We start from the raw sequence: 25,022 nt of genomic DNA, 5'->3' as shown, positions 1-25,022 counted from the left end.
TCACACAGAGTCCTTTGGAGCAACGGCCTCTGTCTCGGCCTCAGCCTCGGCCTCAGTCTCAGCTTCGGCGGTTGGCAGGTGAAGCCCTCTCTGTATGTGTGTGGTGAAGTCATACTTGTCTGTGCAGGCGTGCAGGCAGATGCTGCACTGGAAGGGCCCTGCGTCAGCGTGGCAGCTCATGTGCAGGGCGTGCATAACCTCATCCAGGAAGAGGATGCCACAGTGGACGCACTTACTGGTCAGCTCATCCTGAGTGCCCTGGTCCAACATCTCCTTACTGGTCAGCTCATCCTGAGTGCCCTGGTCCACCCTCTCCTTACTGGTCAGCTCATCCTGAGTGCCCTGGTCCACCCTCTCCTTACTGGTCAGCTCATCCTGAGTGCCCTGGTCCAACATCTCCTTACTGGTCAGCTCATCCTGAGTGCCCTGGTCCACCCTCTCCTTACTGGTCAGCTCATCCTGAGTGCCCTGGTCCAACATCTCCTTACTGGTCAGCTCATCCTGAGTGCCCTGGTCCACCCTCTCCGGCTTGGCTGCAATGTCTAGCGGAGGAGGAGGCTGGGGGGATGCCCCCTCTTCTACTTTGTCCTCTCTTCTCCCCTGCTGCTCTCTATGCTTCTCTACCTCCTTCTCCGCCGGGACCGTGGGCAAGGCCCGTTTGTCGGCGCTGCTACTTCTCTCCTTGACGGTAACGGCAGAGGCGGTGGAGCCGTTGGCGGTGGGGGGCAGTTTGGAATGTTTGATGGCCAGGTCAAGAGGGATGTCGCTTTCGGGGCCGGCGGAGGGCGTGAGAGGGTAGTGTGGGGGTAAGTTAAAGGTGTGGTAAGGCACAAAGCTTTGGCAAGGGTTGGGCAGACCAGGCATGTGACCTAGGTACTGTGGGTTGCCCGGAACAGACATCTTGTACTTAGTCCAGAAGCGCATCCAGTCGGACTCGCTCTGCAGGTCGCTGTGGATGAAGGGCAGGCTTAAGAACGGGTACTGGTACTTCTCGATGGGACTGCCCGGTGGCGAGTAGCTGGCCTGTTTGGAGGGACGCATGTACTTCTCGATGGGGCTACCCCTCTCGGAGGACAAGCTGCCCTTCCCCTCCAAGCCCGTGTGATGGACCCCGGTCGAGCCCACCCCGTTCCCCTCCGCCCCTCCCTCCGCAGGGTTCTTGTTGTGTATGTGCAAAGGAGGCAATCGCTTGTGGATCTCCAGGGTCTGGCTAACTAGGAAGGCATGGGTGGAGCGGGGGCTGGGGTGGCTCTTTGCCCCAGAGGAGCCGTAGGCCTCGTACTTGCCCAGGTCGTTCGGGGGCTCCCCTCTGCGAGGGACGGCGCGAGGGACGGGCCCTCCGTCCGAGCCTGGCCCATCCTCTCCTGGCCGGCGCTCCAGGGGACTGCCGTTGAGGCGCTCCTCGCTGTTGACCCTCTGCTGCTTGGAGCCCACGGGTTCGGAGGGCAGAGGGTCGGGGTTGAGGCGCTTCCGCGTGCGCCGGCGGATGATCTGCTCGCCGTTGTTCTGCTTGATGATGTTCAGCGGCCGGGGAGTCTGGTGAGGGACAGAGATAGACATGTTATTTATGTATCAAGCTATACATAAAAATGTTTACCTAAATATATCCTTAATAATCAAATGAATTTCATAGTAGAGAATATTACCACAACACTAAGGGCTTGATTCAATCCATATAGCTGAATATTGGCGCTATAGTGTGATTGAAACTTAAAGGCAATGTTCCCACGTTCACGGAGACTGCATTCACAGTAAACACACACGGTAAACACACACGGTGAACACACACGGTAAACACACACGGTAAACACACACGGTAAACACACACGGTGAACACACACGGTGAACACACACGGTAAACACACACGGTAAACACACACGGTAAACACACACGGTGAACACACACGGTAAACACACACGGTAAACACACACGGTGAACACACACGGTGAACACACACGGTAAACACACACGGTAAACACACACGGTAAACACACACGGTGAACACACACGGTAAACACACACGGTAAACACACACGGTGAACACACACGGTGAACACATACGGTAAACACACACGGTAAACACACACGGTAAACACACACGGTGAACACACACGGTAAACACACACGGTAAACACACACGGTGAACACACACGGTGAACACATACGGTGAACACACACGGTAAACACACACGGTAAACACACACGGTAAACACACACGGTGAACACACACGGTAAACACACACGGTAAACACACACGGTAAACACACACGGTGAACACACACGGTGAACACACACGGTAAACACACACGGTAAACACACACGGTAAACACACACGGTGAACACACACGGTAAACACACACGGTAAACACACACGGTGAACACACACGGTGAACACACACGGTAAACACACACGGTAAACACACACGGTAAACACACACGGTGAACACACACGGTAAACACACACGGTAAACACACACGGTGAACACACACGGTGAACACATACGGTAAACACACACGGTGAACACACACGGTAAACACACACGGTAAACACACACGGTAAACACACACGGTAAACACACACGGGGAACACACACGGTAAACACACACGGTAAACACACACGGTGAACACACACGGTAAACACACACGGTGAACACACACGGTAAACACACACGGTAAACACACACGGTGAACACATACGGTAAACACACACGGTAAACACACACGGTAAACACACACGGTAAACACACACGGTGAACACACACGGTAAACACACACGGTGAACATGTCGGCTCATTCGGAAATTCCCTTTCAATTTCAATTGCGCCGAGGATCTTCAGCGATACAGATTGAATCAAGCCTTAAAATGATCCCAGAATGACTGCAAAAAAAAACACATGGGGACTCTAGTCCTGATAGTTACAGCTCTTCTGTCCTCCACTGCCGGGAGTTCGTCAATGCCGGGGTGTAGCAGAATTACTTTGTTCTGTCTGAATAGTCTCTCTCTCTGTCTTTACAGATGTAGAAACTCAGCAAAGTAGCAGCATTAATTTGTTCTGTCTGAAGAGTCTCTGTTTACAGTTACCAAAGTGTTTACAGTTGCCCTAATTTATCACCTTTCCTTTCCATTCCCTGTTCTATTTATTTTTCTCTCCTTCCTGTCATTCTGCCACAGGTAGGGTTTGGCATTTACCGCCAACTTCTGTCAGGTGACACCTCACACGGCAATGCCGACAGACACGTTTTCATACGAACGTTTCCCCACTTTCCATGGAAGTCTCCCAGAAATCACTGGGAGCTAAAACTAATGGGCACACGGAGAGAGCGAGAGAGAACATTTTAAATGGAGGACATTTCCATCACTCTGCTCCCTACACATGACCAAAAGAAAATCTGAATTAAAGGGATCAGATTGGCCGCATTGCAGACTGAATTCTAGGTGTGAAATGTCACTGAGGAATCAATCCCACACCGTACCGCTGCCTCTCTGCTTGTCTTTGTGATGGACAATCCGTGGTCATGTTCCTGGGGAAAGGAAACCAATCATTTCAACCCAAAAATGGGAGGGTAAAAAAATATTTTAAAAATCCATGGCACAGGATAGGAAGAATAATATATATATATATTATTTTCCTTTTAAGCCTAGTATGTTCCCTTCCTTCACCCTACATACATAAAGTATGGTTATTTATTCAGAAACACGGAGCAGAGCATGTGAGCGGAGTTGAGCGGTTGCTCCGGCGAACCACGTCCTTTCCAACCGCTCCGCTAAAAACCACTCTTTGCTCACAGAAAAAAAAAAACAGCCGCTCCAAATTTGCTCCATTCATTAAAATCACAATTTAACTAAACACACATCTATTTTTGTGACTACCTGGACCTACCATTTGTTTTTGAAGTATTGAAACAAAACCATATGGATTTGAATGAAAAGTATTTTAATAAACATGAAAAGCTGAATGTAAGAAGCGCTCATCATTTCAAATAGGCTACATGTCATATTAAACAGCATATAAACACTCTAAATAGGTCAGGAGCCAGACAGGGAGGCTAAGAAGGCTGTAAATTACTTAGAAGTAAATATAAATTAAACGATAAATGACTTATTAGTGCCTTTAACTTCATTTTTAGAAACCCGAGTTTGGCCAGTCTGTGGCTTCAGGCTCATGCGATGGTGCCTGGAGAGCAGGCCAGCAGTGGAGAATATCCTCTCCATGGTGCCTGGAGAGCAGGCCAGCAGTGGAGAATATCCTCTCCTCACTTGCAGAGCCACTGGGGATGGTAAACACTTTTTCTTTTAAGGTTTTAAGGCAAAATAACTCAATCAAAACGGAAAGCTCCTTGAAACGTGGGAATATGCCAGGCCTATTGGGCCAAAATCAATGATGGCCTGTTGTATAGATAATAGAACAAAAATGAACTAAACGTTTAAGAGATCAGATTTTTTGTGTATAAATACTTTGCTACAATGACACACTTAATTATCTATCCACCTCGTTCCTTTCTTTTAGCATGTGCACGTAGTAATAAGTACCCCATCATGCTTTCAGGATACGTGTCTTTTCAGATTCCACAGTGATTCTTTAGTTGTGGACACTACATCACCGCACTCCCTCTCTTGCTCATCTTTGTAAGTCACCTTGATTTAGCACCTGTGTGTTTTATCAGTTTCTTTATGAAAATATTTATTGAACTCCATGACAGTAGCTAAAGCAAGGGGCTATAGCAACACACAAGTAGACTACAAATGCATGCTGGGCAGGGCAAGCCCTGGGCTATAGCAGCACCCAAGTAGACTACATTTACATTACATCTACATTTTCGTCATTTAGCAGACGCTCTTATCCAGAGCGACTTACAAATTGGTGCATTCACCTTATGATAGCCAGTGGGACAACCACTTCACAATAGTTATATGTATATATATATAAAAAAATTTTGTGGTGGGGTAGAAGGATTACTTTATCCTATCCCAGGTATTCCTTAAAGAGGTGGGGTTTCAAGTGTCTCCGGAAGGTGGTGAGTGACTACAAATGCATGCTGGGCCGGGCAAGCCCTGAGTTCGTGAAGTGAGCGCTATTGGAGGAAAATTGGAGCGGGCGAGAAGGCCGACGCTCCAGTCTTTGGGAATCTCGCTCCGCGCTCCAGTCAAATTGGGCACGATCCGCTCCAGCTCCGCTCACATACTCTGACACGGAGGCCCTACACCAAGGCCTGTCAGCCTCTGGCTCCGGCTAAAAGGAGAAGGAGGGAAATCCTGGTAATACTTCTTTTTCAGGAACAGTTGTATGAGTCATACACATCTTCCATTGCTCTATTACAACTCTTAATATCCTATGATGAATGAATGCCTTGGAAGTTTCCTCTCTCTCTCTCTCTCTCTCTCTCTCTCTCTCTCAGCCAGCTGTCAAGGCTGTCTGTCTGGAGAGGAGAAGCAGAGGATGATTCAGACCAGAAGAAAGAAAGAGTGCCCTCTACTGACCGGAACATTCTGAACCCACCCAGCCATGGAGGCTCTTTCCTCATGTGTCCTCACTTCTCTGTCTCTCTCTCTGTCTCTCTCTCTGTCGCTCTCTCTTTCTCTGTGTCGCTGTCTCTCTGTCTCTCTCTCTCTCTCTCTGTATCTCTCTGTGTCTCTGTCTCTCTCTCTCTCTGTGTCTCTGTCTCTCTCGCTCTCTCTTTCTCTGTGTCGCTGTCTCTCTCTCTCTCTCTGTGTGTCTGTCTCTCTCTCTCTCTCTGTCTGTGTCTGTCTGTCTGTCTGTCTGTCTCTCTCTGTCTCTCTCCCTCTCTCTCTCTCTCTCTCTCTCTCTCTCTCTCTCTCTCTGTCTCTCTCTCTCTATGTGTGTGTGTGGGTCTGTGTCTCTGTCTGTGTCTTTCTCTCTCAATTCAATTCAATTTGCTTTATTGGCATGACGTAACAACGTAGATATTGCCTAAACTTTCTTTGGAGATTTACAATATGAACATAATTAAAATAATAATTGTCAACGGGACAACAGTAACAACAATAATCAAGGGTAAAAATAACCATACATTGAACAATAATAATAACAATGGCATAGAGGACATGTGCAGGTTGGTTGGTCTGTCAGACACTGTCCCTCATTTTATGGCAGGCAGCAATGTAGGTATTTCAATTAGAATTAGTTTTTTAATGGCGTAGAATGCCCTGCGTGCTTTCTCTCTCAGTTCATTCACTGCCTCATTAAGGTGTCCAGTTGAGTTTATTTTTAAACCTAAGTAATTGTAGTGTGTTCAGTACTATATTTTGTACCAATTGAGAACTTTGGTCTAATTCCCTGAGATCTGGATCTTCTCTGGAAAATCATTATTGGTTGTATTTTTGGCGTTTACTGCCAGGGCCCAGGTCTCTCTCTCACATTTTTCTGCAGAGATCCAAGCCTAGCAAAAGTTAGGGACATGTTTAGCCAACAGTTAGACAACAGATTGACAGTGTAATGCCATAGACAAAGGAAGGTGGGTGGAAGACTCAGACAGAAGAAAGGTCATCTTCATTCTGCCACCATCTTGACCTTTTTATTTGACTTTCTACAATAGCCCATAATTACTTCTCTTACAGGATGTGCCGTTTCCATCCATCTAAAATAACCCCTCAACCTATTCACCTGCTCACTTGTTGCATCATGAATCTATTTCCATACTGTTGCTGTGTCTGTCTAGACCAGGGCTGTCCAACCCTCTTCCTGGAGATCGAAAGTCCTGTAGGTTTTCAGTCCAACCCTAATTTAGCATATCCGATTCAGCTAGTTAAGGTCTTGTTGAGCAGCTAATAAGTAGAATCGGGTGTGTTAAATTAGGGTTGGACTGAAAACCCACAGGATGGTAGATCTCCAGGAAGAGGGGTTGGACATCCCTGGTCTAGACTGTCAGGTCAGTGGTCCCCTGCTGTTGTAAACCAGAACCTGTGTGTCATTCATTAGACATCTCTTACTGGACTCTTCTACCATACACAAAGGCCTACCCAATACAAAAGCCTTGGTATTTCCAGACTCTATAAGTGGATAAGTGATTAACCTTCAATATAGCTACCTTTCTCACTGTGATATGAATACCTTCTATGCTGCCTCACTCTTCACAAAGTCAGTGCTTTCATCATAGGCTGTGTCCCAAATAGCACCCTATTTCTTATATAGTGCACTACTTTTGCCCAGGGTTTTGGTCAAAAGTAGTGCGCTACATAGGTAATAAGGTAGTATTTGTTATGCCACCTCTCTCTGTTGCCAGCAGCATGACTTTTCATAACGGTTCAGGAGACCTTTTGAAGTATACCATTCATTGTTTTCTGTCAGCGTGACAGATGCTGGAGTGCACTTAGGCAACTGTAAACAGAGAGTCTTCAGACAGAACAAAGTAATGCTGCTAATTTGCTGAGTTTCTACATCTGTAAAGACAGAGAGACAGACTATTCAGACATAACAAAGTAATGCTGCTACACCCCGGCATTGACGAACTCACACATACAGTAGGTCCTACGCTGCCTGCTGCCTATCAAGTCCTATTATTAGAAGATAAAATCTGAGAGACATTTATTTTTGTAATGTGCTCTGGCAGGAGGAGTCCAGACCTCCATTACAGGCCCACTACAGCACCGGTTTATGAGGTGCTATTATGAAAATATTTCTGTACAGCGTATAAATATTTTATTCAAAAGTATATAAATACTACTGGAAAATCCACTGCCAAGATGTGAAAGACAGGGATTGGCCGGGTAGATGAACGTGCCTGCACATGAAAACTTCTTCATCCCTGATTAATTGCGGACCTCCTAAAAAGACAAGCGATGTGACGTTCTGTTAAACGATGCCCTCTCTACACTCTTACACAGAGGGTTCTACATGTAACCCAAAATAGTTCTACCTGGAACCAAAAATGGTTCTCCTATGGGGACATCTGAAAAACCCTTTTGGAACCCTTTTTTCTAAGAGTGTACTGCTGCAACATGGGCGTCGTTTCCGGTGAGAACAGAACGAACTAGCTACCATAACTCAGCCCCCACTGGGAGGAGGGGATGGGTGGAAGAAACAAACTCACCAAAACAGACAGTCTGGACTCTGAGTGTTGCGCAAACTGATGGGTAACGCAGTGGATTTGGAACTCTCTCCTCTCCAAGTAATGTATTAGAACCCTCTCCTCTCCAAGTCATTTATTAGAACCCTCTCCTCTCCAAGTCATTTATTAGAACCCTCTCCTCTCCAAGTCATTTATTAGAATCCTCTCCTCTCCAAGTCATTTATTAGAATCCTCTCCTCTCCAAGTCATTTATTAGAATCCTCTCCTCTCCAAGTCATTTATTACAATCCTCTCCAAGTCATTTATTACAATCCTCTCCTCTCCAAGTCATTTATTAGAATCATCTCCAAGTCATTTATTAGAATCCTCTCCTCTCCAAGTCATTTATTAGAATCCTCTTCTCTCAAAGTCATTTATTAGAATCCTCTCCTCTCCAAGTCATTTATTAGAATCCTCTCCTCTCCAAGTCATTTATTAGAATCCTCTCCTCTCCAAGTCATTTATTAGAATCCTCTTCTCTCCAAGCCATTTATTAGAATCCTCTCCTCTCCAAGTCATTAATTAGAATCCTCTCCTCTCCAAGTCATTTATTAGAATCCTCTCAAAGTCATTTATTAGAATCCTCTCCTCTCCAAGTCATTTATTAGAATCCTCTCCTCTCCAAGTCATTTATTAGAATCCTCTCCTCTCCAAGTCATTTATTAGAATCCTCTCCTCTCCAAGTCATTAATTAGAATCCTCTCCTCTCCAAGTCATTTATAAGAATCCTCTCCTCTCCAAGTCATAAATTAGAATCCTCTCCTCTCCAAGTCATTTATTAGAATCCTTTCCTCTCAAAGTCATTTATTACAATCCTCTCCTCTCCAAGTCATTTATTACAATCCTCTAAACTCCAAGTCATTTATTAGAATCCTCTCCTCTCCAAGTCATTTATTAGAATCCTCTCCTCTCCAAGTTATTTATTAGAATCCTCTCCTCTCCAAGTCATTAATTAGAATCCTCTCCTCTCCAAGTCATTTATTAGAATCCTCTCCTCTCCAAGTCATTAATTAGAATCCTCTCCTCTCCAAGTCATTTATTAGAATCCTTTCCTCTCAAAGTCATTTATTAGGATCCTCTCCTCTCCAAGTCATGTATTACAATCCTCTCCTCTCCAAGTCATTTATTAGAATCATCTCCTCTCCAAGTCATTTATTAGAATCCTCTCCTCTCCAAGTCATTTATTACAATCCTCTCCAAGTCATTTATTACAATCCTCTCCTCTCCAAGTCATTTATTAGAATCATCTCCAAGTCATTTATTAGAATCCTCTCCTCTCCAAGTCATTTATTAGAATCCTCTTCTCTCAAAGTCATTTATTAGAATCCTCTCCTCTCCAAGTCATTTATTAGAATCCTCTCCTCTCCAAGTCATTTATTAGAATCCTCTCCTCTCCAAGTCATTTATTAGAATCCTCTTCTCTCCAAGCCATTTATTAGAATCCTCTCCTCTCCAAGTCATTAATTAGAATCCTCTCCTCTCCAAGTCATTTATTAGAATCCTCTCCTCTCCAAGTCATTTATTAGAATCCTCTCCTCTCCAAGTCATTTATTAGAATCCTCTCCTCTCCAAGTCATTTATTAGAATCCTCTCCTCTCCAAGTCATTAATTAGAATCCTCTCCTCTCCAAGTCATTTATAAGAATCCTCTCCTCTCCAAGTCATAAATTAGAATCCTCTCCTCCTCAAGTCATTTATTAGAATCCTTTCCTCTCAAAGTCATTTATTACAATCCTCTCCTCTCCAAGTCATTTATTACAATCCTCTCCACTCCAAGTCATTTATTAGAATCCTCTCCTCTCCAAGTCATTTATTAGAATCCTCTCCTCTCCAAGTTATTTATTAGAATCCTCTCCTCTCCAAGTCATTAATTAGAATCCTCTCCTCTCCAAGTCATTTATTAGAATCCTCTCCTCTCCAAGTCATTAATTAGAATCCTCTCCTCTCCAAGTCATTTATTAGAATCCTTTCCTCTCAAAGTCATTTATTAGGATCCTCTCCTCTCCAAGTCATTTATTACAATCCTCTCCTCTCCAAGTCATTTATTAGAATCCTCTCCTCTCCAAGTCATTTATTAGAATCCTCTCCTCTCCAAGTCATTTAATAGAATCCTCTCCTCTCCAAGTCATTTATTAGAATCCTCTCCTCTCCAAGTCATTTATTAGAATCCTCTTCTCTCCAAATCATTTATTAGAATACTCTCCTCTCCAAGTCATTTATTAGAATCCTCTCCTCTCCAAGTCATTTATTAGAATCCTCTCCTCTCCAAGTCATTCATTAGAATCTCCTCTCCAAGTCATTTATTAGAATCCTCTCCAAGTCATTTATTAGAATCCTCTTCTCTGCAAGTCATTTATTAGAATCCTCTCCAAGTCATTTATTAGAATACTCTCCTCTCCAAGTCATTTATTAGAATCCTCTCCTCTCCAAGTCATTTATTAGAATCCTCTCCTCTCCAAGTCATTTATTAGAATCCTCTCCTCTCCAAGTCATTTATTAGAATCCTCTCCAAGTCATTTATTAGAATCCTCTCCAAGTCATTTATTAGAATCCTCTTCTCTCCAAGTCATTTATTAGAATCCTCCCCAAGTCATTTATTAGAATCCTCTCCTCTCCAAGTCATTTATTAGAATCCTCTCCAAGTCATTTATTAGATTCATCTCCTCTCCAAGTCATCTATTAGAATCCTCTCCAAGTCATTTATTAGATTCATCTCCTCTCCAAGTCATCTATTAGAATCCTCTCCTCTCCAATTCATTTATTAGAATCCTCTCCTCTCCAAGTCATTTACAGTGGGGAAAAAAAGTATTTAGTCAGCCACCAATTGTGCAAGTTCTCCCACTTAAAAAGATGAGAGAGGCCTGTAATTTTCATCATAGGTACACGTCAACTATGACAGACAAATTGAGAGAAAAAAAATCCTAGAAAATCACATTGTAGGATTTTTAATGAATTTATTTGCAAATTATGGTGGAAAATAAGTATTTGGTCACCTACAAACAAGCAAGATTTCTGGCTCTCACAGACCTGTAACTTCTTCTTTAAGAGGATCCTCTGTCCTCCACTCATTACCAGTATTAATGGCACCTGCTTGAACTTGTTATCAGTATAAAAGACACCTGTACACAACCTCAAACAATCACACTCCAAACTCCACTATGGCCAAGACCAAAGAGCTGTCAAAGGACACCAGAAACAAAATTGTAGACCTGCACCAGGCTGGGAAGACTGAATCTGCAATAGGTAAGCAGCTTGGTTTGAAGAAATCAACTGTGGGAGCAATTATTAGGAAATGGAAGACATACAAGACCACTGATAATCTCCCTCGATCTGGGGCTCCACGCAAGATCTCACCCCGTGGGGTCAAAATGATCACAAGAACGGTGAGCAAAAATCCCAGAACCACACGGGGGGACCTAGTGAATGACCTGCAGAGAGCTGGGACCAAAGTAAGAAAGCCTACCATCAGTAACACACTACGCCGCCAGGGACTCAAATCCTGCATTGCCAGATGTGTCCCCCTGCTTAAGCCAGTACATGTCCAGGCCCGTCTGAAGTTTGCTAGAGTGCATTTGGATGATCTAGAAGAGGATTGGGAGAATGTCATATGGTCAGATGAAACCAAAATGGAACCTTTTGGTAAAAACTCAACTCGTCGTGTTTGGAGGACAAAGAATGCTGAGTTGCATCCAAAGAACACCATACCTACTGTGAAGCATGGGGGTGGAAACAACATGCTTTGGGGGTGTTTTTCTGCAAAGGGACCAGGACAACTGATCCGTGTAAAGGAAAGAAGGAATGGGGCCATGTATCGTGAGATTTTGAGTGAAAACCTCCTTCCATCAGCAAGGGCATTGAAGATGAAACGTGGCTGGGTCTTTCAGCATGACAATGATCCCAAACACACCTCCCGGGCAACGAAGGAGTAGCTTCGTAAGAAGCATTTCAAGGTCCTGGAGTGGCCTAGCCAGTCTCCAGATCTCAACCCCATAGAAAATATTTGGAGGGAGTTGAAAGTCCGTGTTGCCCAGCGACAGCCCCAAAACATCACTGCTCTAGAGGAGATCTGCATGGAGGAATAGGCCAAAATACCAGCAACAGTGTGTGAAAACCTTGTGAAGACTTACAGAAAACGTTTGACCTGTGTCATTGCCAACAAAGGGTATACAACAAAGTATTGAGAAACTTTTGTTATTGACCAAATACTTATTTTCCACCATAATTTGCAAATAAATTCATAAAAAATCCTACAATGTGATTTTCTGGATTTTTTTTCTCATTTTGTCTGTCATAGTTGACATGTACCTATGATGAAAATTACAGGCCTCTCTCATCTTTTTAAGTGGGAGAACTTGCACAATTGGTGGCTGACTAAATACTTTTTTCCCCCACTGTATTAGAATCCTCTCCTCTCCAAGTCATTTATTAGAATCCTCTTCTCTCCAAGTCATTTATTAGAATCCTCTCCAAGTCATTTATTAGAACCCTCTCCAAGTCATTTATTAGAATCCTCTCCTCACCAAGTCATTTATTAGGATACTTTCCAAGTCATTTATTAGATGCATCTCCTCTCCAAGTCATTTATTAGAATCCTCTTCTCTCCAAGTCATTTATTAAAACCCTCTCCTCTCCAAGTCATTTATTAGAATCCTCTCCTCTCCAAGTCATTTATTAGAATCCTCTTCTCTCCAAATCATTTATTAGAATCCTCTCCTCTCCAAGTCATTTATTAGAATCCTCTCCTCTCCAAGTCATGTATTAGAATCCTCTCCTCTCCAAGTCATTTATTAGAATCCTTTCCTCTCAAAGTCATTTATTACAATCCTCTCCTCTCCAAGTCATTTATTACAATCCTCTCCTCTCCAAGTCATTTATAAGAATCCTCTTCTCTCCAAGTCATTTATTAGAATCCTCTCCTCTCCAAGTCATTTATTAGAACCCTCTTCTCTCCAAGTCATTTATTAGAATCCTCTCCAAGTCATTTATTAGAATCCTCTCCAAGTCATTTATTAGAATCCTCTTCTCTCCAAGTCATTTATTAGAATCCTCCCCAAGTCATTTATTAGAATCCTCTCCTCTCCAAGTCATTTATTAGAATCCTCTCCAAGTCATTTATTAGATTCATCTCCTCTCCAAGTCATCTATTAGAATCCTCTCCTCTCCAATTCATTTATTAGAATCCTCTCCTCTCCAAGTCATTTATTAGAATCCTCTCCTCTCCAAGTCATTTATTAGAATCCTCTCCTCACCAAGTCATTTATTAGGATACTTTCCAAGTCATTTATTAGATGCATCTCCTCTCCAAGTCATTTATTAGAATCCTCTTCTCTCCAAGTCATTTATTAAAACCCTCTCCTCTCCAAGTCATTTATTAGAATCCTCTCCTCTCCAAGTCATTTATTAGAATCCTCTTCTCTCCAAATCATTTATTAGAATCCTCTCCTCTCCAAGTCATTTATTAGAATCCTCTCCTCTCCAAGTCATGTATTAGAATCCTCTCCTCTCCAAGTCATTTATTAGAATCCTTTCCTCTCAAAGTCATTTATTACAATCCTCTCCTCTCCAAGTCATTTATTACAATCCTCTCCTCTCCAAGTCATTTATTAGAATCCTCTTCTCTCCAAGTCATTTATTAGAATCCTCTCCTCTCCAAGTCATTTATTAGAACCCTCTTCTCTCCAAGTCATTTATTAGAATCCTCTCCAAGTCATTTATTAGAATCCTCTCCAAGTCATTTATTAGAATCCTCTTCTCTCCAAGTCATTTATTAGAATCATCTCCAAGTCATTTATTAGAATCCTCCCCAAGTCATTTATTAGAATCCTCTCCTCTCCAAGTCATTTATTAGAATCCTCTCCAAGTCATTTATTAGATTCATCTCCTCTCCAAGTCATCTATTAGAATCATCTCCTCTCCAATTCATTTATTAGAATCCTCTCCTCTCCAAGTCATTTATTAGAATCCTCTCCTCTCCAAGTCATTTATTAGAATCCTCTTCTCTCCAAGTCATTTATTAGAATCCTCTCCAAGTCATTTATTACAATCCTCTCCAAGTTATTTATTAGAATCCTCTCCTCTCCAAGTCATTTATTAGGATACTTTCCAAGTCATTTATTAGATTAATCTCCTCTCCAAGTCATTTATTAGAATCCTCTTCTCTCCAAGTCATTTATTAGAATCCTTTCCTCTCCAAGTCATTTATTAGAATCCTCTCCTCTCCAAGTCATTTATTAGAATCCTCTTCTCTCCAAATCATTTATTAGAATCCTATCCTCTCCAAGTCATTTATTAGAATCCTCTCCTCTCCAAGTCATTTATTAGATTCCTCTCCAAGTCATTTATTAGAATCCTCTCCTCTCCAAGTCATTCATTAGAATCTCCTCTCCAAGTCATTTATTAGAATCCTCTCCAAGTCATTTATTAGAATCATCTTCTCTGCAAGTCATTTATTAGAATCCTCTCCAAGTCATTTATTAGAATACTCTCCTCTCCAAGTCATTTATTAGAATCCTCTCCTCTCCAAGTCATTTATTAGAATCCTCTCCTCTCCAAGTCATTTATTAGAATCCTCTCCTCTCCAAGTCATTTATTAGAATCCTCTCCAAGTCATTTATTAGATTAATCTCCTCTCCAAGTCATCTATTAGAATCCTCTCCTCTCCAATTCATTTATTAGAATCCTCTCCTCTCCAAGTCATTTATTAGAATCCTCTTCTCTCCAAGTCATTTATTAGAATCCTCTCCAAGTATTTTATTAGAACCCTCTCCAAGTCATTTATTAGAATCCTCTCCTCACCAAGTCATTTATTAGGATACTTTCCAAGTCATTTATTAGATGCATCTCCTCTCCAAGTCATTTATTAGAATCCTCTTCTCTCCAAGTCATTTATTAAAACCCTCTCCTCTCCAAGTCATTTATTAGAATCCTCTCCTCTCCAAGTCATTTATTAGAATCCTCTTCTCTCCAAATCATTTATTAGAATCCTCTCCTCTCCAAGTCATTTATTAGAATCCTCTCCTCTCCAAGTCATGTATTAGAATCCTCTCCTCTCCAAGTCATTTATTAGAATCTCCTCTCCAAGTCATTTATTAGAATCCTCTTCTCTCCAAGTCATTTATTAGAATCCTCTTCTCTCCAAGTCATTTATTAGAATCCTCTTCTCTCCAAGTCATTTATTAGAATCCTCTTCTCTCCAAGTAATTTATTAGAATCCTCTCCTCTCCAAGTCATTTATTAGAATCCTCTTCTCTCCAAGTCATTTATTAGAATCCTCTTCTCTCCAAGTCATTTATTAGAATCCTCTCCTCTCCAAGTCATTTATTAGAACCCTCTTCTCTCCAAGTCATTTATTAGAATCCTCTCCAAGTCATTTATTAGAATCCTCTTCTCTCCAAGTCATTTATTAGAACCCTCTCCTCTCCAAGTCATTTATTAGATTCCTCTCCTCTCCAAGTAATTTAATTGAATCCTCTCCAAGTCATTTATTAGCAGCTAGTGGAGCATGTATCGTGTCAGGTATACAACTCAACCTGATGGCAGAGTATATCTCCTCATCAACAAGTAGCTAGGAGGAGTAACAACTAGCAATACATAACAAGCACACCTGCAGGTCAATATGAGCACAGAGACCAGAGTAATAGATGATCACTGAGTTGCGTCCCCAATGGCACCCCATTCCCTATATAGTGCACTACTTTTGACCAGAGTGGCGTCAACCACTTTTCAACATGTCTAAAGGTGGATCGCTATAACACCAACTTCATAGTGAATCATAAGAGCAAAGGATAATAAATATATGAAATTCCCCTGGTGCACAAACATAATATATACAGATATCAGATCTTAATTTGAGCCAGTTTGCTACAGCAGGAATATAATCCAGCAGAAACAGAAATGTGAATTATTACATTTTTACATTTACGTCATTTAGCAGACGCTCTTATCCAGAGCGACTTACAAATTGGTGCATTCACCTTATAGCCAGTGGGATAACCACTTTACAAAGTTTTTTAGTTTTTTTGGGAGGGTGGGGTGGGGTAAGGGGGGGGGTAGAAGGATTACTTTATCCTATCCCAGGTATTCCTTAAAGTGGTGCGGTTTCAAATGTCTCCGGAAGGTGGTGAGTGACTCCGCTGTCCTGGCGTCGTGAGGGAGCTTGTTCCACCATTGGGGTGCCAGAGCAGCGAACAGTTTTGACTGGGCTGAGCGGGAACTGTGCTTCCGCAGAGGTAGGGGAGCCAGCAGGCCAGAGGTGGATGAACGCAATGCCCTCATTTGGGTGTAGGGACTGATCAGAGCCTGAAGTTACGGAGGTGCCGTTCCCCTCACAGCTCCGTAGGCAAGCACCATGGTCTTGTAGCAGATGCGAGCTTCAACTGGAAGCCAGTGGAGTGTGCGGAGGAGCGGGGTGACGTGAGAGAACTTGGGAAGGTTGAACACCAGACGGGCTGCGGCATTCTGGATGAGTTGTAGGGGTTTAATGGCACAGGCAGGGAGCCCAGCCAACAGCGAGTTGCAGTAATCCTGACGGGAGATGACAAGTGCCTGGATTAGGACCTGTGCCGCTTCCTGTGTAAGGCAGGGTCGTACTCTCCGAATGTTGTAGAGCATGAACCTACAGGATGTTATTATGTGGATTATAATTAATGGACATTTTTGTAGGGAGGAACAATCAAGTCTGAAATTTCAAAGTGGAAATTACAAACTTTAGAAGCCTTCTTAAAACTCAATTACACTATAAATTTGCATGTCTGCTGTGCAAGAAAATTCTCAGCGACAAAAGAGATCCTGTATTGTTATATAATAACTACTAATCTGTATCAGTTATCAGAAGTTTTTCAATCAATGCCATGTTTTATAATTTGCATGTGTTACTTATACGTGAGATATGATACACAGAGACACACAGTCTTTCATAACACAAAACCCCAGCTGTGTTGAGCTACCTACAGGAAGTCTACAGTGAGTGAGGTTCTACAGTATCTAACATACCAAGAGGGTGCCATTGTAGCTCAGCTGGTAGAGCACGGCGCTTGTAACGCCAGGGTAGTGGGTTCGTTCCCCGGGACCACCCATACGTAAAAATGTATGTACACATGACTGTAAATCACTTTGGATAAAAGCGTCTGCTAAATGGCATATTATTTTTTTATTATTATAAGAGTCAGGGGAGTGTGTGATTTTAGGAAAATCTCTCTCTCTCTCTCTCTCTCTCTCTCTCTCTCTCTCTCTCTCTTCAATTCAATTCAGTAGACTTTATTGACATGGCAAGTTAAATTACTGTACATTGTCAAAGTATACATAAAACACAAATTGGTGGGACAACAGCAATAAGGCATCAATAATAATAGTAGTAGTGGAAATGGGATTACCATTAACAGCAACTACAACAACAATATTAATGAGAATGACAATACATTAAAGCAATAGTAGTAGACCAGTCTCAACATGACTGAGAAGACACATGACATGGTATGAAAGCCAAAACTAAATGGGAAATATTATTGGGTTGTGGCACTGTCTCTCTCTCTCTCTGATTGTGGTAGGCCTGGTCTGTTGGTCTGGAGCTGGTTTAGACCACCAGGTGGCCTGGCCAGTGAAAGGGCCTCTTGTAGCAGGGCTCTCTGGAGCCTGTCTCTCCCTCCCTCCCTCCCTCCCTCCCTCCCTCCCTCCCTCCCTCCCTCCCTCCCTCCCTCCCTCCCTCCCTCCCTCCCTCCCTCCCTCCCTCCCTCCCTCCCCCCCTCCCTCTCTCTCTCTCTACGTCTCTCTCTCTCTCTCTCTGAATATTTATCCCTCCCTCCCTCCCTCCCTCTGTCTCTCTCTGTCTTTTTCTCTCTCTCTTTCTCTCTCTGATTGTGGTAGGCCTGGTCTGCTGGTCTGGAGCTGGTTTAGACCACCAGGTGGCCTGGCCAGTGAAAGGGCCTCTTGTAGCAGGGCTCTCTGGAGCTTGTCGCTCTCTCTCTGGCCCAGTCGACCACACCGACTGAGGGAGCCTCCTGTGTAGATCCCCCCGCCACCCAGGCAGTTGGCCCCAGTCACCTTCAGGCCAGGCAACACGGCCTAGAACACTACACACTGGGCTTAAAAGGACTGGCGGACTTTGTGGACTCTACCCCAGTCGTAACTGAATTACTGAGATTAAACATAAAAATTAGTGAAGTACGTAGACAAAGGCCTTCTTGTTTCGTGGGGTAATTCCTCACATGATGTCACATTTGCCTACCCATATGTTTGCCCAGACACTATTTAATTTCAAAGAGCATTGAGAAGTTCATCTTGGAAAGTTCCAGCCCATGGTGGTTTAATAAATAAATCTACAGCTTGTGTATTCAAAACAAAAATTGAATTCTGAAAGAAGTGTAGTGAAGACCTGTGAACTAAATCCAGTTGTAAAAACCTTCAATGATTGAGTACGTTGACCTATTTCAGAATAACATGATAAAGTCTGTAACACCATGAACATCTATACATTACCTATACATTAAATCTAAACTATTGAGCCATCTCATCCTCAATTACAAGTCCACAGAGACAAAAAAAAAACTTTCCATCATTTTACTAAAGTCAAACTCGTTTTACTAAAGTCAAACTCGTTTTACTAAAGTCAAACAATGACAAATTCCACTGAGCACAACCCCAAATGGAGAGGCATATCTACTGTACATCATTATGATCATAAGTTCCCATGTTACATTCCCATGGATAGAGGCATATCTACTGTACATCATTATGATCATAAGTTCCCATGTTACATTCCCATGGATAAAGGCATATCTACTGTACATCATTATGATCATAAGTTCCCATGTTAGATTCCCATGGATAGAGGCATATGTACTGTACATCATTATGCTCATAAGTTCCCATGTTTCATTCCCATGGATAGAGGCATATCTACTGTACGTCATTATGATCATTACGTTCCCATGTTACATTCCCATTATACTTCTTTCTGCATCAGTGTCACCACAAAGTGAAGTCACAGCCTTTGACTGAGGTAATGTGTGAACGGATGGGGAGAGAGAACGAGAGAGAGAAAGACATAGAGAAATACAGCGAGAGAGAGAGAGAGAGATACAGCGAGAGAGAGAGAGAGAGAGAGAGAGAGAGAAAGAGAGAGTGAGAGGAGAGAGAGAGACAGAGAGAGAGATAGGAGAGCGAGCGAGCGGGAGAGCAAGGGAGAGCGAGAGAGTGCGAGGTCACAGCCTTTCACTGAGTGAATGAGTGAACGGATTGGGAGATGGGGCAAGAGAGAGAGAGACATGGAGAGATATAGCGAGAGAGAAAGAGAGAGGGAGAGAGAGAGAGAGAGAGAGAGAGAGAGAGAGAGAGAGAGAGAGAGAGAGAGAGAGAGAGAGAGAGAGAGCGAGGTCACACCCTTTGACTGAGTGAATGTGTGAACGGATTGGGAGAGAGGGCAAGAGAGTAAAAATAATGTACTGATCAAATTTCAAATTGGCTTCTTATCAAATTACCGTACAACAGACCACTTATTCACCCTGCACACCCTAATTGACAAACAAACAAAACAAAGGCAAAGACTTCTCATGCTTTGTTGATTTCAAAAACGCTTTTGACTCAATTTGGCATGAGAGTTTGCTATACAAATTGATGGAAAGCGATGTTGAGGGAAAAACATTATAACATCTTTATACACAAACAACAAGTGTGCGGTTAAAATTGGCAAAAAACACACATTTCTTTCCACAGGGCCGTGGGGTGAGACAGGGATGCAGCTTGAGGCCCACCCTTTTCAACGTACATATCAACAAATTGGAAAGGGCACTATAACAGTCTGCAGCACCCGGCTTCACCCTACTAGAATTCAAATGTCTACTGTTTGCTGACGATCTGGTGCTTCTGTCCCCAACTAAGGACGGCCTACAGCAGCACCTAGATCTTCTGCACAGATTATGTCAGACCTGGGCCCTGATAGTAAATCTCCATAAGACAAAAATAATGGTGTTCCAAAAAAGGTCCAGTTGCCAGGACCACAAATACAAATTCCATCTTGACACCGTTGCCCTAGAGCACACAAAAATGGATACCTACCTCGGCCTAAACATCAGCACAACAGGTAACTTCCACAAAGCTGTGAACGATCTGAGAGACAAGGCAAGAAGGGCCTTCTACACCATCAAAAGGAACATAAAATTCGACATCCCAATTAGGATCTGGCAAAAAATACTTGAATTAGTTATAGAACCCATTTCCCTTCGTGGTTGTGAGGTCTGGGGTCCGCTCACCAACCAAGAATTCACAAAATGGGGCAAACACCAAATTGAGACTCTGCATGCAGAATTCAGGATTTGAGTCCCTGGCGGCGTAGTGTGTTACTGATGGTAGGCTTTGTTACTTTGGTCCCAGCTCTCTGCAGGTCATTCACTAGGTCCCCCCGTGTGGTTCTGGGATTTTTGCTCACCGTTCTTGTGATCATTTTGAACCCACGGGGTGAGATCTTGCGTGGAGCCCCAGATCGAGGGAGATTATCAGTGGTCTTGTATGTCTTCCATTTCCTAATAATTGCTCCCACAGTTGATTTCTTCAAACCAAGCTGCTTACCTATTGCAGATTCAGTCTTCCCAGCCTGGTGCAGGTCTACAATTTTGTTTCTGGTGTCCTTTGACAGCTCTTTGGTCTTGGGCATAGTGGAGTTTGGAGTGTGACTGTTTGAGGTTGTGGACAGGTGTCTTTTATACTGATAACAAGTTCAAACAGGTGCCATTAATACAGGTAACGAGTGGAGGACAGAGGAGCCTCTTAAAGAAGAAGTTACAGGTCTGTGAGAGCCAGAAATCTTGCTTGTTTGTAGGTGACCAAATACTTATTTTCCACCCTAATTTGCAAATAAATTCATTAAAAATCCTACAATGTGATTTTCTGGATTTTTTCCCCACAATTTGTCTGTCATAGTTGACGTGTACCTATGATGAAAATGACAGGCCTCTCTCATCTTTTTAAGTGGGAGAACTTGCACAATTGGTGGCTGACTAAATCCTTTTTTCCCCACTGTAAGTGGCACAGTTGCACCACTTACCCCATCCTCCCCCAGGCCCTGAGAGGCGCACCAGTCACCCAGGGAGGAAGAGGGGTGGAACAGCAACAGTGTCCTGATAACACTTATGAGGGAATGGCGTCGGAGGGGATGGTTGCCGTTTTACGTGCTCCTAACCAACTGTGCTATTTTGTGTTTTTTTTTTCGCATTGTTTGTAACTTATTTTGTACATAAAGTTGATGCTGTCGTCTCTTATGACCGAAAATAGCTTCTGGATATCAGAACAGCGATTACTCACCTTGAACTGGATGAAGGTTTTTTCTTTAATGAGTCTGACGCGAAGGATATAATGTTGCTCCCAGACAAGGCCCAAATCCCCGTCATTCGCATGAAGAAGATAAGGAAATACAAGGGGCGCAGATCAGGGTGCCTTGTGAGAGTTTGTCGGCGAGTGGGTATCCCGCCTCTACCATCCGTTCTATTGGCCAACGTGCAATCACTGGAGAATAAACTGGATGAGCTCAGTTCGAAACAATATATTGTGTCTATTTGTCAACAACAGCTGGTGCGCGATGTCTAATATTAAGGTAGTCTCGAGGTATTGCTCGCCTGAGGTAGAGTACCTCATGATAAGCTGTAGACCACACTATCTACCAAGAGAGTTTTCATTTATATTTTTCGTAGCCGTCTATTTACCACCACAAACCGACGCTGGCACTAAGACCGCACTCAACAAGCTGTATAAGGCCATAAGCGAACAAGAAAATGCTCATCCAGAAGCAGGACTGTTATGCAGGCAAACTTAAATCAGTTTTACCTAATTTCTACCAGCATGTCACATGGGCAACCAGAGGAAAAACTCTAGACCACCTTTACTCCACACACAGAGACGCGTACAAAGCTCTCCCTTGCCCTCCATTTGGCAAATCTGACCATAATTCTATCCTCCTGATTCCTGCTTACAAGCAAAAACGAATGCAGGAAGTACCAGTGACTCGCTCAATACAGATGGTCAGATGACGCGGTTGCTACGCTACAGGACTGTTTTGCTAGCACAGACTGGAATATGTTCCGGGATTCATCCAATGGCATTGAGGAGTATACCACCTCAGTCACCGGCTTCATCAATAAGTGCATCAACGACGTCGTTCCCACAGTGACCGTACATACATATCCCAACCAGAAGCCATGGATTACAGGCAACATCCGCACCGAGCTAAAGGCTAGAGCTTCCGCTTTCAAGGAGCGGGACACTAATCCGGACGCTTATAAGAAATCCTGCTATGCCCTCAGACAAACCATCAAACAGGCAAAGATTGATTCCTACTACACCGGCTCTGACCCTCATCGGATGTGGCAGGGCTTGCAAACTATTACGGACTACAAACGGTAATCCAGCCGTGAGCTGCCCAGTGACGTGAGCCTACCAGACGGGCTAAATGCCTTTTATGCTCGCTTCGACGCAAGCAACACTGAAGCATGCATGAGAGCACCAGCTGTTCCGGACGACTGTGTGATCATGCTCTCCGTAGCCGATGTGAGCAAGACCTTTAAACTATTCAACATTCACAAGGCTGCGGGGCCATACGGATTACCAGAATGTGTACTCCAAGCATGCGCTAACCAACTGGCAAGTGTCTTCACATACATTTTCAACCTCTCCCTGACCAAGTCTGTAATACCTACATGTTTCAAGCAGACCAACATAGTCCCTGAGCCAGATAAAGCGAAGGTAACCTGCCTAAATGACTACCGCCCCATAGCACTCACGTGGGTAGCCATGAAGTGCTTTGAAAGGCTTGTAATTGCTCACATCAACACCATCATCCCTGAAACCCTAGACCCACTCCAATTCGCATACCACCCGAACAGATCCACAGATGATGCAATCTCAATCGCACTCCACACTGCCCTTTCCCAACTGGACAAAAGGAACACCTATGTGAAAATGCTGTTCATTGACGACAGCACCATAGTGCCCACAAAGCTCATCACTAAGCTAAGGAGCCTGGGACTGAATACCTCCCTCAGCAACTGGATCCTGGACTTCCTGACGGGCCGCCCCCAGGTGGTAAGGGTAGGCAACAACACATCTGCCACACTGATCCTCAACACGCGGACACCTCAGTGGTGCGTGCTTAGTCCCCTCCTGTACTCTCTGTTGACCCACAACTGCGTGGCCAAGCATGACTCCAACACCATCATTAAGTTTGCTGACGACACAACGGTGGTAGGCCTGATCACCGACAACGATGAGACAGCCTATAGGGAGGACGTCCGAGACCTGGCAATGTGGTGCCAGGACAACAACCTCTCCCTCAACGTGAGCAAGACAAAGGAGATGATTGTGGACTACAGGAAAAGCACACCCCAATTCACATCGACGCCGCTGTAGTGGAGCGGGTCGAGAGTTTCAAGTTCCTTGGTATCCACATCACCAACAAACTATCATGGTCCAAACACAACAAGAAAGTCGTGAAGACGGCACGACAATGCCTTTTCCCCCTCAGGAGACTGAAACGATTTGGCATGGGTCCCCAGATCCTCAAAAAGTTATACAGCTGCACCATCGAGATCATCCTGACTGGTTGCATCACCACCTGGTATGGCTACTGCTCGGCGCTACAGAGGGTAGTGCGTACGGCCCAGTACATCACTGGGACCAAGCTTCCTGCCATCCAGGACCGATATACTAGGCGGTGTCAGAGGAAGGCCCAAAAAATTGTCAAAAGACTCCAGTCACCCAAGTCATAGACTGTTCTCTCTGCTACCGCACGGCAAGCGGTACTGGAGTGCCGAGTCTAGGTCCAAAAGGCTCCTTAACATCTATTACCCCCAAGCCATAAGACTGCTGAACAATTAATCAACCTCCCACCCCCTTTGTTTTTACTCGCTGTTTATTATTACATTTACATTTACGTCATTTAGCAGATGCTCTTATCCAGAGCGACTTACAAATAGATTATCTATGCACAGTGACTTTACCCCTACCTACATATACAAATTACCTCGACTAACCTCATTGACTAATTTCATTGACTCGGTACCGGTAATTATTATAATTTTTTTATTTTAATTTTTAATTTTCTTAAAACTGCATTGTTGGTGAAGGGCTTGTAAGTAAGCATTTCACGGTAAGGTCACCATTTTATTTTAGTGGGTGGGCTGGTGTGGTGTGGTGTGGCAGCTTACCCCTTCTCGCATGCACACACACACACACAAACATACTCCCTCCTGTGTTTTTCCAAGCTCCCCCCCACCCAGCCTTACCGAGTGGAGCTTCTGATAGAGGCCACACGCGTTGCACACATATCCCCCGTTGGCATTCTTCCTCCACAGCGAGGTCTTGGTGGTCAGGCAGTTGGCACAAAACACCCCCGAGCCTCGACGTCTCTGAAAATGAAATCAAAAGATAGAGAGTAAGAAAGTGAGAAACGGGTAAAAGGAAAGAGAGAAGAAAAAGGAGGAGAAATAAGTCACACAGTCACGGTCAGGTTGGGCGGTGATTAATAGAACCCAGCTGATTCTCTCACTAATTAACTTTAGACTGATTAATGAGTCCAGTAAGATAGCACTGGTTGTCTTTCACTAGACAGAGATCAGCCTTTAATCACCTGCACCACCATGACAGGCTGAGGACCAGACCTTTTTTAGCAGCCTCATGTTGATTCTACAATCTTCATGTGTGCTACTGATTGCGTAGGAAGCAATTAAAAAAAATACATATTTTGGAAACTGTTTCGAATGTCTTCTCTTCGATAGATTGAAAGTATTTAATTTTTTACTCCCTCCTTAACCTAAATATATAAAAAAAAAAGCCTAATAAATAACCAATGTGTTGACCCATAATGCAAGTACAGAAAACCAATCATCTCTAAATGAATCATTGGAGTGCCTGACCTTATCAAGTGCAGAACGTATGAATTGAACAAGCGGTCTTGGCTCGCATGTGATCCGCA

General features: G+C 43.6%; 1 protein-coding gene across 1 annotated transcript; it reads right to left on the bottom strand.

The window, feature by feature from the left end:
* LOC311121067 (zinc finger transcription factor Trps1-like) lies at positions 1–24,456 on the bottom strand (the record flags this gene model as incomplete). Its single annotated transcript, XM_084195602.1, has 2 exons — positions 1–1,536; positions 24,334–24,456. Coding segments are annotated over 2 exons (1,659 nt in total), but the record flags the coding sequence as incomplete, so codon positions are not given.
* Positions 24,457–25,022: the final 566 nt, after the last annotated feature.

This window comes from Coregonus lavaretus, assembly GCF_964263955.1.
Source record: "Coregonus lavaretus genome assembly, contig: HAP1_SCAFFOLD_795, whole genome shotgun sequence".
Classification (NCBI taxonomy): Eukaryota; Metazoa; Chordata; class Actinopteri; order Salmoniformes; family Salmonidae; genus Coregonus; species Coregonus lavaretus.
Note: the sequence above shows the minus strand (reverse complement) of the source record. Positions and strands in the feature narration are given on the sequence as shown.